Here is a 13,626-nt window from a genome sequence, read left to right as displayed (position 1 = left end):
GGGCTCTAAAAAAGGTAACCATCATACATATACTAGAAAAAATGGGCATCAATCTGCTTTATATTTTACCTGAATTGAAATATGTATGAAATCTAAGAACACAGCCTCTAACATCAGGCTGCTTACATTTGAATTATAGCTCCATCATTAAAAAAAATAAGCTTGAGCATATTAGTTAACCTATCCATGTTTTGATGTTCTCATCTGTAAAATGGTATTAATTTTTGAGAACAAATGAGTTAATATATGCAAGGTACTTAGAACAGTGCCTGACACATAGTAATTATTCAAAAATTATAAGCTATTATTACCATAGAATAATAGTAAGTTAAAAGCAACATTTCCTGCATCTAATTCTCAATAAATCATCAGCATCTATGAGAACAGTGAATCTACCTTTCTTTTGTTTTCACAAATGCTGTGTTGGCATCAACCAATATGATAACTTTTTCCTCAATCCTCTCCTCTACTGGGTCCTCAGTATTATGTTACAATTATGCAGAGAACTAAGTAACTCTTGGTCCAGTCTGGCCTACACACACACACACACACACACACACACACGTTCACACCCAGACACTAAAGAATTAAATCATAGAAGCAAGAGACAGATCTCAGAGAAGACACCAGAACAGTTTCTGAATACCTGCTATTTCCACCACAAATAACCTGTATAATAAAACTGAATACATTCTATCCTTCTCTAATTATAGTCGGCCTAGACAATATCATCTAGGATTGAGGGAGGACTGTTAAAATAAATATGTGTCCTTCCAAGACTTCCAGAATACCAAGTGTGGTCTAAAGAATCCTAGTATTAGATAGTCCATGGAGGGCTACAAGTTAACCAGTGAAAATACTTAACATAGAACAAAGCCTTGTCACATCAACTGCTCAAACTTATTCAGATAATTATACAACTCCTGATTGTGTTTGTATAAAATAAGGGTAATGTGTTGGTCCCCAAATCTTTATAGATCTATAATCTTGCTCCCAATATGCATGTATAATAAACAAGATTATATATATACATGTATATTTTAGATTATATGTATAAACATAAGCATATATATGCACATAATCATTTACTCTTCATAACAACCTCTGTGATAGATGCTATTTATTATTCCTGTTTCATAGCTGAGCATATTGAGGGACAGAAACATCCAAATAGTGTTCATGTTCACTCAACAACAGGTGTTATCAAGCCGGGGATCCAACACAAATCACCTGCTCTACAGTCTCCATTATTGAGCATGATACCTCATTGCATCTCTAGACCACAAAATTAGTATAACTTAAATAAAAGAAAGAAATCCAACATCTACAGAAATGTTGTACTAGGTGTTATATTCAGTTCAGAAAAATAAAAATTTTATTTGACAAATGTGTTACTGTGTACACATAAGGTATGTATAAAATATCTGAAAGGAAAAAAATAGAATGAGACCCCTTACTCACACCATATACAAAAATAAATTTCAGGTAGTAAAGTATCTAAAATATCTAAATTTGACAATATGAACAGATGAGTAATATCTGAAAAAGAAAAAGTGTAAGAAAGCTGTGGAGGTTGACAGGCCTCAATTTATACCCTGGCTCACTAACCAAAGTTGTTGTATTCCTGTTACACATCAGAGATATGTGTACAAGTAGTTTAATTACAAATAACCAAAATTCCAGAAAATAAGGAATCAGAATCCTGTCAATACCTAATATATATGCAAAATCAGTACTAAAGAAAGTAACCTATGTTCCAAAATCCATTTACTTTCCTTCTTGATACTTTAAAAGAAATCTGCATAATAATTCATTATTATCTACATTTAAATATACCACTACCTCTCTTTAAAACAAAGATCCATCAAGATGGCCTCAAAAAAGGGAAAGGTCATAGACCACATCATGGATTTAACTCCATTTCATTTACAAGGCACTGAAATGTGAATCAATTCATAAATTAAATAAATGGTTTTAATATTCTCCCCAAATGTTCTTAGTTATTTGTCTAACAAAGATAGAAGTGTAAATAAAATTCAATGCCAAAAACACAATCACTACGTGTAAACCATTACTTTTATGATAGAAAAACAATGTTGGGGCAAGAGCAAGTTCAAAAAACTGAGGCCACAGAAACAGCACCATCTTTTTTAAATACAGTAAAATAAAGTCCACACGTGTAAGAATAAAAGTAAATTAGAGTTATCTTGAAGCAAACAAATCCTAGGTGGGCAATTACCCATGGAACTGGATTCCTTAGTTTTCATCATTATGCAGAATCCTCCACCAACAATCAAGACCTGCCAAACCACCATTATAATCAGAGAGAAAGAGCTTCTGGACAGATCTTCCCAAAGTATGAGCACTCTGCATCCCTCATGGCAAACTCTCAGGTCTTGAAAAAAGCTACACAAACATAAAAATGGTCAACTGTACCCAAATACATACTGAACAGACAGAAAACTATGAGTTTATGGCATTATAAAGCCTGTGATAAAACCTTTTTTTGTTTTTTTTTTTTGTTTGACAGGCAGAGTGGACAGTGAGAGAGAGAGAGAGAGAGAGAGAGAGAAAGGTCTTCCTTTTTTGCAGTTGGTTCACCCTCCAATGGCCGCAGCGCAGCACGCTGATCCGATGGCAGGAGCCAGGTACTTCTCCTGGTCTCCCATGGGGTGCAGGGCCCAAGCACTTGGGCCATCCTCCACGGCACTCCCTGGCCACAGCAGAGAGCTGGCCTGGAAGAGGGGCAACCGGGACAGAATCTGGTGCCCCGACCGGGACTAGAACCCGGTGTGGCGGCGCCGCAAGGCGGAAGATTAGCCTAGTGAGCTGCGGCGCCGGCTGATAAAACCTTTTTAAAATTAGAACCAAAGTAAAAATTGGGTAGGGCCTCACTGAAAAGTGGGTCACTTGTAAGCTCAGAGAAGGTATTAAGAAGCACTGTTGAAAAGATTAGAATCCTAACACTCAAATCTTCTGCGTGAAAACTTGAGGTCAAACAGATAGTTCTTTGCCTCCGCCCTCCTTCTGATTAAAGGAATGGCAAAAAAGGCCACGAATTACATAATTTCAAATGCCTTTGTTGGTTGAAGCCATATTGTTCAATTACCAAAAGAACATCAAAAACTATCCAGCAGGAAAATCCACAACAGGTGCTGAGTGGCTTGTCACCATAAATGCTCAAGGGGCCTTTAGTTGCACTGAAATGATCTTTCCTTCTTGTTAAAATCATTTTTAACTTCCTTAACTTCCCAGACATTTCTAGTGTCTACTGGTCTTTCTAATTTTTTGAGTATAACAAGCACACATGACACAAAGATATGGATGATTTTATGGATTAACTTGAAAATGCAGACACAAATGGAATTGAGTATCTGATTCCATAAAGTACAAAAGTAAGGAAAAATAATCTTTGCTGCTAGGACCCAAGTAAATAGTGACCACTGAAGATGGTTAAAATTGGGAGGGCATGTTCCTGGGGAGCTGGTAATTCGTGTCTTTGTCCAGGGCTGATTACACAGCACGTTTGGTTTAGGAACACTTAGCAGCCTGTTCCCTCACATGTGGAATTTCTTGTATGCATGTGATTTTCCATAAAGTAGTTGAATGTGTGTTTATTATCATCTGAATTTTGGATTTTCTGACATACTACTAGAACCTAAACTTGGAGATGCTGACATCAAATAGATCCTATCAAGGGTGGGTGCCACAGGAGCTGCAAAAGCTATTATGTTAGCTGCACACACACACAAAAACCCACCGCCTTTCTTTATTTACTGAAGCAGAAAGCCATAAAGAATGAATTTCAAACTTTGAACTTTTGTGTCAACCAGTTAAGACAACAAAAGGGAAAAAAAAATGTGGTCAGTCTCTAGTTTATTAAAGATTTATGTTAAGCAAGAAAGTGTATTAAATCTCCTTTAAGCTTAATAAAATTAATGATTTTTAGGTATTTATTTCAGTTCTTCCTTATTAGCTTCCCAACCAGCTAACAGGCATTTTGTGCAAGATTACAGCCAAGCCAAGTGTAACCACCCACCAACAATAGGTCAAGTTACAAATAAAATAGTTCTAGGCTTTCTCAGGAGCAAGCAAATCAGTATCTGCACTCCAGCAACTCGAGAAAATATTCAGGAGAACCTGTTAAGTCCTTTTGAAATGCAGACAATGTATTTAAGGGAAGTCAAATAATTTTATTTTGTGGGGAAAATAATTCATACTAGTCAAAGGTGGAAAATGTGTCATTAAAACAGTTCAAAAATTGGTCACAGGATCTCCTATGTTTATTTTTACAATGAGCAATCTGAAAAATATACAGTTTCAAAAAATAAAACCATGCATATTCTGTAGCCTGAGAGGTTTGTAGGCTCTTAGGAAGTATCTTAAGTTCCAGAATTCAAATGCACACACATATTTTTGAGCACCTCAGTGTATTATTTGTTGATTAAGACAACTTGAAGAATTTCAAAAACAGATTACAAATCATTTCCTTAAGTTTTTTCTTCTTTCTCCAAGAGTAACATATAAAATAACGGTGGAAAAACCTAACCAAACATGACATTACTTTTGGCTTCAGATGACAAAGGCAAGCAAAAATTTAAGGCCAAGACTAACTAGAGTAACTTAAATGCTAACCCCTCTCTACTGTTATATTCATCCTCTCAGTGTTACACAGAGGTAGAGGGAGAAAACCATGTGCTTCAATGTCAAGCAAAACTCAACTACAACAAATAAAGCTTTATTCTGGGTTCTCATAATACTCAAAATGCCTGAGTTCTAGTTTCATCAACTTTAAAATGGGAATAAAACTGCCCATCTCACAGGATAGGTGAACTTAAACTATGAACTGAAGCTACAAAATTGTTTCCCTCGAAATGAACAACACCTACTTCCTGAGTTTTGTTAACCACTACCAGACACCAGTTTGTAAAGAGTTTTGAAGAGGTAACAGCTAATATACACAGTTGTGAGTTTTCTCCTGTGAATGCACTCTTTCAAGTTACATGATTGGCCTCCTAACAATTACTAAATATGAAATAAATTATGAAATGTCTCAAAACAGTAGATGTGGAAAAAACCCAAAATGTCAATGCTTACAATCCTTACTGGAAACAGTGATATAAAAGCCCAATATTTAGTGCAACAGAAGAAAGCTGAATAAACTAAGAACTGATTTTAATAGTGAGGTAAAAAACAGTCATTTTACATTTCCAGTAATGTCTGGAATAATAAAAGATTCTAAATTATGTACCTTTTAACTGTTGTTTTGCTACTTCCTGAATCCACTCAAACATTAAATAATGTATCATAATGGGGATAAAATCTTGGTATCCACGTCCTAAATTATAAGTAATTAATTTTTAAAAAATTGACTGAAAAGCCAGTGCTAAAAGTGAAATCACAATACACAGTAGTACAAAGGTACACTATTATGCCTGTTTTTACTTAGTCACTTATTATTTATTTAATCAGTAAGCCTACTTTGGGGGGTACCTAGGAAGAGATCAGGGATCAAGCATCTGAGTTATTATGAATGGGATGTTATGTGAGAGGACTTTAATAAGTTCACAGAAAAGCAGAAGTTTAGTTTATTTTGTTGCAAAAAGTGTTTGAAGTTCATGCAGAGCTTTTCCATAGTATACATTTTCCATGAACTTTTGGAAGACCCCTTGTATTTAAAATGCTACCTCCTTTTAAGTGGCTCAAGATGCTTTAAAAGCATTATACAACTGAATTTCCCAATGCTACTTGGAATAAACAAAATTACACTGTTTACTTAATCAAGGCATTCAGTAGACCAGAGAGTCTATTCTGCTATTAAATGGTTTTCTATAGCCTAAGTTCCAGATCCTAGTAAGGTCCACTTAGGCAACATTTCCACAATCATAACAGATAAGAAATTAAATATTCAATCAGTAAGGGGAATGCAAGTAATTTTACAATTGTTTAACCAACTAGTAAAATCTCTCAGGCACAGATAGCAGCACAATGTGGTCACTCCATGATAACCTCATGGAGTTACCCTTCAACTTAGCAAGTTGTCCTTTGGACCTAAATCTAACTCAGCCTGCTGAGCTTTGGTGGTTTCAAATTTAACTGTAAAAATGTTCTAGTGTTACTTCAGATTATCATTGTCTTATTTCTACTCTTCTTAACTTTCTATTCTTCAGTTATATATCTATTACTTGTGATCTTTGTCCAATTGATCCTCACTCAGAAGACTGAAATCCCACTGGTGATTTTACCTGTCCTTCTTTGTAGCTTTTCCCAAGTGTAACTATTCTTAACCCATGGGGTGGTTTAACAATATTCTTGAACCAAAAGTAGAACTAAAATGTTTTGTTTCATACAGTAGGGATTCTGAAATCTGGCTGCACAATAAATCATTTCTTACTGATGGTCTTTCATATATCAATGAATCCAATTTTTTGCAATAACAAATAATGCTTCAATGAACATCTTCGGGTGTGTATATATTATTTATTATATTATACTATTATATAACTAGAGGAGGCTTTCTAGGACAAAGGTCTAACTGCGTTTTTAATGCTGACCCATATCACTCAATTCAGTGATTCTCACAGAGACTATTTTCTCTGAAATAAAAAAATGAGGCCATAAAAGCAATAATTTTTACACTTGATCTTAGCCAAAAGGCTGAGAAACGATAAAAGCAATAATTTTTATTCTCAGCAATAATACACTTTCTTTTAGTCTTATCTTCACACCTCTAAATAATTTACTTTTACTGATAAAGCTATCACAGCCAGTAAACAAGACTTTAAAGTCAAGAATACAAAAAATACACATAACTTCTAATCAAGCATGTCTGAGAAATTCTTGTTAATAAATCCCCCCCAAATGTCCTTCTACAACTGTGAGCACCTGAAATTCCTTACATCTTAGGTTGAAAATTAAAGTAATTCCAAAACAACTGAAAAGGAGAAGTATTGGGATAATTTTAAGCAGTCCCCCAAAATCACAGAAATAGAAGTCCTTCTCAGATCAACTAATCCAACCAGACCCAAGAAGTTACTGTTGATTAAAAACGGGATCATGAGAGTTTAAGAGGGTAGACTACATCTGGACCAGATCAGAATCCCAAGCTTTCTGCCCTTGAGAGACAGTACACAAGAGCAACTCATTTGCACAGAGTAAGTTGTTATATTCTCACTTTCCATTACACTGTAGAAAGTATTCCATCAACTACCAACTGACACTTAACATACAACTGTACTCGAAGTTGCAGGAGATACATACGTAGATGGCTGTCCTCACCATTCATAGCGTGTGTGTACATGCGCATACACATGTGCAAGGGCGACATGAAGGCTTGAGTGCTGCACAGCTGGACACTGAAATGCACTACTACTTGAGTTCATATCAAGAAGAACTCAGCAGAGTTTTTATATAACCTAAATTTTCATTTACAAATCTCTACAACATAAGTCATAATCTTCAAATCCTTCTTTCAAAAAGTCCCATTGAGCTTCTGAATTCACCCTGTTCTGCTCACTTTCAACCTATTACTTTATACATTATAAGATTCAGCTCTTACTGAAATTTAATTATCTATACCTCTTCCCTAGCACATTAGTTTTTCTATATCTCTTCCCCAGTATGAATAGGGTTAATTAAATACAGATCACCATATACTCAAGTTAACTGATAAAAATTTCTGAAAAATTAAAACAAGAATACATTTTCAGTAGAAAAACATTCTGTGATTTATTGGTACAAATTATGTTAAGAACTTATAGTTCTTATCTTGAAAATACTTAACTTCTAGAAGGTGTACTGGTAGCAGATACGAACTACTTATTCAAATGACAAAATCCAAATTCCAAGTCTATCATATTTTTAAATGGCTGATAAAATTCACTGCCAACTCTAAGCAGTGCTTAAACTTGATTACTTTTTGTATTTGAGCCAAAAGAACAAATTTGAATAATGTTAACTTGGGCAAAATGATAGAGTGTATACATAAACACTACACTTCTTAAATAACAGCTCTGATTTTTCTTTAAAAATTCACTCTTCTGACTTAAGAATATCTCCTTGAAAACAGGATAGGGATTTGAGTTACTTAAGATTTCCAAAAAAAGCATTTTAAAGTAAGATTAACTGTTGCTTTAAGTCTTGACATTTCCCGATTAATAGCCCTAAAGCTTAATAAGGCACAACAGATTTCAGAATTGAAAATTTTTAATGAAAAAGAAATTAAGGACAATTTTGTGCAACATACTGTCTCCAAAATAATGCTACAGGAAGACTTAAGTCTCCACATGTGAAAAATAAGAGCTATCTAAAAAGATTTCCCTCTTAAAATCTTAGTCTGAACTTTTAGAAAGAGGTCACAGAAGACTTTGATGAAAGTATAAAGCAAAAAATATGCTCTGCTTGTACATCCTTGCTATTAAGGCCTAAATGTGTATGTGTGTATATAGGTAAAATCTTTTACAAATATGCCCATAAATTGTTTTGGGATGTATAAATTATTATATAAGAAAAGAGTAAAGACCTAGATAACCACATCTAGAGAGTAACTAACTGGCAACACCAACTAAATTAGTAGTTCTGACTTCCAATAGAATTTAAGTTGTAAGTTGTGTGAAAATCACATAAACATTGAGAATAAATATTTTATGCTGAAGACAATGATTGAATCCTAGACTTTCCACATTCTAAAGCAAAGCTTCATCTTATGTGATTCACGTGTTGAATGTTAACCTCTAAAATTTGTACCTAACAGGTGAAAAACACATATGGTATCATGTATTTTTGTTCCTAGGTCCTCCTACAGATTTGAAACCAGGACATATGTGATTAGACTAAGAATCTAGAATTTCTATGAACATCAAGGTACTGTCCTTGATGTCTATTAATTCAGTCAACTGTATTTAAATTAGAACAATCCTATACAATCACGATGTGAAACAGAAAAACAAACCAAGTTTTGTAATCTATTAATTACTGGGTCACAGGTAAAAGAAACACTGATTTCTTTTTCTAATGATGAACTCAACTATGAATTTGAAAGTCAACTGTATAATTTTAAAGGAAAACTAGTCTAATTTTATGATATAATATGTTATCCCTAAGCTGCAAAGTTTAATGTTCAAATTGTTCTTTAATGTAAAGGACAAAGCCAATATCTTAGATTAAAATCATAAAGCTGATATCCTCACAGGTTAACAAGAATTATGCAAATGTAGGTGACAGAATAACTAAACTAGTAAAGACTCTCTTAAAATAATACAAGGAAAGCAGACACTTTGGTTAACAAAGGAAAAGAATCCTTTGAACGTTCAATTATATTTAACTGCCCTGCAAAAGCAAGGTTGCTCTAATAATCGACACAATTGCTTTTCTAAAACTCTTGGCTGCTTGGCCTGGTCTGAAAAAAAGAGGAAAACAAAGCAAAGCAAAACAAACTAGACTTTTAACAGTAGAACACTGCAGAAGAACCACTTTCACCTTGCAGATAGAGCTTTGTTGTTCTAGGGTGTAAACCAGACCAAGAGCTAAGTCATCCCCGATCTCAGTAGCATCCACATGGTGCATTTAACCCTCAAACTTATGTTGACCAACTGCTCTGCTTCCACTCCTCATGACCTTTCAAATCACTCAGTGTTACTGCTTGACTGGCACTCAGGAATTATAAGACTTCCAAAAACTCTATGACAAAGTTACAATGTCCCTTTCCAGCAAGGTTTATAAAAATCCACCTCAGTGCAAAAGACACTGCAAAAGAACAATGGAAAAGATAAGGACATTATTCGACTTTACGGATGATATATTTTAAATGTAAAAGGTCAAAAAAACAAAAAACAAAAAAAACCTCCAAATTTCACACCTGATCTCCAGGCGAGGACTAACAGAGGAAATGAGATTGCTTTAGTCCTAACACATGTAGACTTCCTGCTGTGTTAAAGACCAACAAATGTCCCCTCCTGTCCTAACTCCACTGTGCAGTATCCAATTAAAACTTGAATTTAGATCCAAAAGTTGGTGAAAACAGACATGTAATGCCGCGTTCACATTCAATTTATTGTCTGCAAATCAGTTAAGACCAAACCAAAAGACGCCAAAAATAATGCTTTTAAAATATTTTCAAAACGTATGATGACCCCTTTTGTCGAAGAAGAAAACACGAGCTACACATAAATAGCCAAGCCCTGCCTTCCTTTTAACTTCAAACACGAGGAGTAGCGCTTTTTTCCTTCTTCCCCTTCAGCCTAACCTCTTTAAAAAAAAAATTTTTTTTTGAAAGAAACAATAAATGAAGTGACAGGAGGCGCAAGAATGAGGAGTGTGCGCTCCAGAGAATAAAGGGCGGTTTTATAACAGGAGGTACTTTTGTTAGCAAGTGACTGGCAGGTCTCCTCCTCCAAGTTAGGAGAAATCCCATCTACTCCCCAAAACTGCAGAGGCCAAACATGTTTCATCTAATAGTTCTGAAATCCCAGAGTCAGGAGAGAGCTGAGGTGGGGGAGACCCGCGAGTGGGGGAAGGGGAGGAAGAAAGAAAGACCAGCAGGAGACACAGAACAAAAGGAGAAACCCAAGAAAGGGGGAAGGAACGAGGCGCTCGGGCGTCCCAGGAGCCAGTGCTGGGGACAGCAGGATCCGGGGAGGAGACCCGCCGGGCTGGGCGCGCCGCACCATGGCGCACCATGGACAGGGCTCGGTGCGGCCGCGGCCCACACCCCTCTAGGGGGCAGCGGGAGAAAGCGCGAGAGACCCCGGGCGGGCGCCGGCCCCGTCCCGCCCCAGGCGCCCGCAGGCCCCCAGCCCCTGCGGCCTGAGCGCGCCAGGCCCTGACCCGTGAAGACCGTGGAGGGCGGGGGGCGATCAGCACCATCTGCGCCCACCTTCCCCCTCCCAGCCCGGCGGAACGGCACTTCCGAGGCGCGCGCACCCGCACTTTTCGGGGCTGCCACCCGGCTGCCCTGCCCCCCGCGCCGCCAAGGCTGTGCGCAGGGTGGGGAGGGGGCTCTCGGTGGATCTCCCAGTCCCGAGGCAAGGGCGGGCACGCCCCTCTCCCGCAACCTCTCCGGGACTCCACCGCAGGCGGGGACAGGCTCGGGACCCCGCCATGGCCCCCGCCCAGCGCGAAGGTCGCGGCCCGGGCTGCGCGTCGTCGCCTCCGGGGACCCGGCTGGCGGGCCTGGAGGGACCTGGGGGGCAGTCCTGCGCCGGACACCGAGGGAAAGTTGGGCAGGCGGTGGGGTGAGGGAAGCTGTGACCCGCCTGGAGCAGGTGCTTCTAGGCGCGGAGGAGCCTCCCGGTACAGATTCAATGAAAAGGCTCGCTGGCGCTCTCCGGAGGGTGTGAAAAGTGCGGGAGGCTCAGGGCGAAGGCGGGCCCGGGACGCACACAGGGCAGCGGCAGCCGGAGAGAGAGCAGTCATCCCCGGGTAACGGAACTTCTCCCTGCCCGCCGGCGACGGGGCGTGGGGGAGCCACGGGCAAGGTGCCCCAGACGCAGGCCGGAGGACTCCTCAGAACAAGGGGGCAACGCTTTCTTTTCAAGTGGGACCCATATGGAAAATCGTGAGGGCAAGAGAAGAATAGGAGGCAACTCTTGGCTGGATAAAGACAATAGGACTGTGGAACCCTCGGGCACCGGGAGGCGCGCGGGTGCCAGGGTGGGGTGGAGGCAAGTCCCGTAACTAAGCCACCAGAGTGAGAATCGCTACTGCAAACTCGCGACCCACCCCTGTAGAAATAAGCAAAACAAAACAAACAAACAAAAAATTGGAGCAAAGTGCAATGCGAAGGGCCCGAAAGCACAGAAAACTGCAAAACCTGGGAGCACTCCCGCCTCATCCTTCGCCTTCCTAAGGACACCCGCCGACCCGAGAGCGGGTTCCTCACCCCAAAGGAGGAGCAGAAAGGGCCCGCGATCGGTCCTACCGAGCCCTTGCCGGGCAAGGAGCGGGAGACCAGCTGGCCCCGGCAGCCCTACCCCCGCGCCCGGCCCGAGCCTCGTGCCTGCGCAGCTCCCGGCCGCGCGGTGCGGCACCTCCCTTCCCGGGTGCGCAGCCCGGCCCCGCAGCGGCGCGGGGAACAAAGGGACCCGGCGCCGCCCGCCCCACCCCGCCCGCAGCCCGGCCCACGGGGACTACCACGTACCTGAAGCAAGGCCGCCAGCAGCGGCAGCAGGGTCCGCGGCGCTCCCGCTATCCGGCACATGGAGGCGGAGAGGGGCCGAGCGAGGAGCCGGAGGCGGCGGTGGCGGCGGCAGCACCAACAGCGGCGCGGAGAGACGGCTCCAGGCAGTTTCCAGCCCCTTCCCTTCCCCTCCCCACCCCACCCCCTTCTCCGCTGCTCTCCTCTCCCCGCCAATGGAGAGCGAGCTGATGACAAATAGCGGGCCGCCGAGTCCGCGGGACTCGCGCTAGGAGTAATAAAACAGACCGAGGGATCAAGGAGCCGGGGAGGGGGCGAGGGGAGGGCGCGAGTGTGTGTGCGTCTGTGTGTGTGTGTGTGTGTGTGTGTGCGCGCGCGCGCGCGCGCAGGCGGCCGCGGGGGCAGCGCGGGCGGTTCTGCTCCGGCCCGGAGCGCAGCGGAAGCTCTGAGGGATGCAGCGGCGGGGACCTTGGCCGGTGCGTGATGCGGCGATGGAAGTGGAGCGGGCGGTGCTCCCTGGGAGCTCCGCAACGACAGGTTTCGGGCTAGTGGTTTTGCTTCCTCCGGTCGTCTCTCAGCGGCCGCTGGGCGAGACGACGACGCAGAGGAGAGCGCCGCGGGGAGGGCGCTCCGGGCGCTGTGCGCTTTGCCCACAAAGGGCAGCGGTCCCGCCGACCCGCTTCTCCGCTGTGTTGGAGGCTGAGCTGAGGGCCGCTTCTCGGCTCCTTTTTTTTTTTTTTTTTTGCCCTCCCCCGGCGACTTGGGAAGACTGTTCTTCGGCCTCGGCCGCGCGCGACGGCGAGGTGAGGGACCAGCGCGGCCGCTACCGCCGCGGCTCCGTCCCACGCAGCTACCGCTGCGGCCGCCCTGCTGCCTGCGCGCCCGCACCCTCCCGCCGCTCCGCGTCCTCTCCCTGCGCCGCCGCCCGCGCACCCCGCTCGGCCTCCGCCAACGCGACCTGGGCCAGCCGCCGCCGCCGCCGCTCTCCCGCGCTCGCCACACGCGCTGCCCCGGTGCGCGGCCCGGTCCCTTCTCCTATCCCCTCCCGCCGCCGCCGCTGATGCCGCCGCCGCCGCCCTCGCCTCCGCCTCCCTCCTCCGCTGAGCCTCCCCGCCCGCGTCGTGGCCAATCGGAGGCCACCGAGCTGCGGCGGTAGCCGGCCGGATCCACGGCAGCCGCCCGCCCCCGCCCCGCCGAGGCGCCCCGTTTTTGCTGCAGCCCGCGGGGGGTCGCCGGAGGGAAGCCTGGGGTGCGCAGAGCACCGCCCCGGCAGGTGGAGGGGCTGCGGGAAATAAAATAACTTGCGCAGGAACTTGATTGGTGGCAGGTTCATGTTTGGCCCGCGAGGGGGAATCTGGTGGAGAGGAGGCATGGGGCGGGGTGGAGGAGGGGGGACGCCTCCCGGGTGGGGAGCCTAACGCACGCTTCTCTGTGCTGTCATTCTTTGGAAATGGGGTATTCCTCCGGGCAGGGGCGCGCACCGCAAACTGACA

General features: G+C 43.1%; 1 protein-coding gene across 1 annotated transcript in view; it reads right to left on the bottom strand.

Moving 5' to 3' along the window:
* Positions 1–13,165, bottom strand: part of CDH2 (cadherin 2) — a 243,324-nt gene extending 230,159 nt beyond the window's left edge. The window contains exon 1 of the mRNA XM_051851320.2: positions 12,137–13,165. Coding sequence (XP_051707280.1) covers positions 12,137–12,196 — 60 coding nt within the window. The 5' untranslated portion in view covers positions 12,197–13,165. The remainder of the gene's footprint in view (positions 1–12,136) is intronic.
* Between the last annotated feature and the right edge of the window lie 461 nt (positions 13,166–13,626).

The sequence above is a fragment of the Oryctolagus cuniculus genome, chromosome 10 (genome assembly GCF_964237555.1).
Source record: "Oryctolagus cuniculus chromosome 10, mOryCun1.1, whole genome shotgun sequence".
Classification (NCBI taxonomy): Eukaryota; Metazoa; Chordata; class Mammalia; order Lagomorpha; family Leporidae; genus Oryctolagus; species Oryctolagus cuniculus.
Note: the sequence above shows the minus strand (reverse complement) of the source record. Positions and strands in the feature narration are given on the sequence as shown.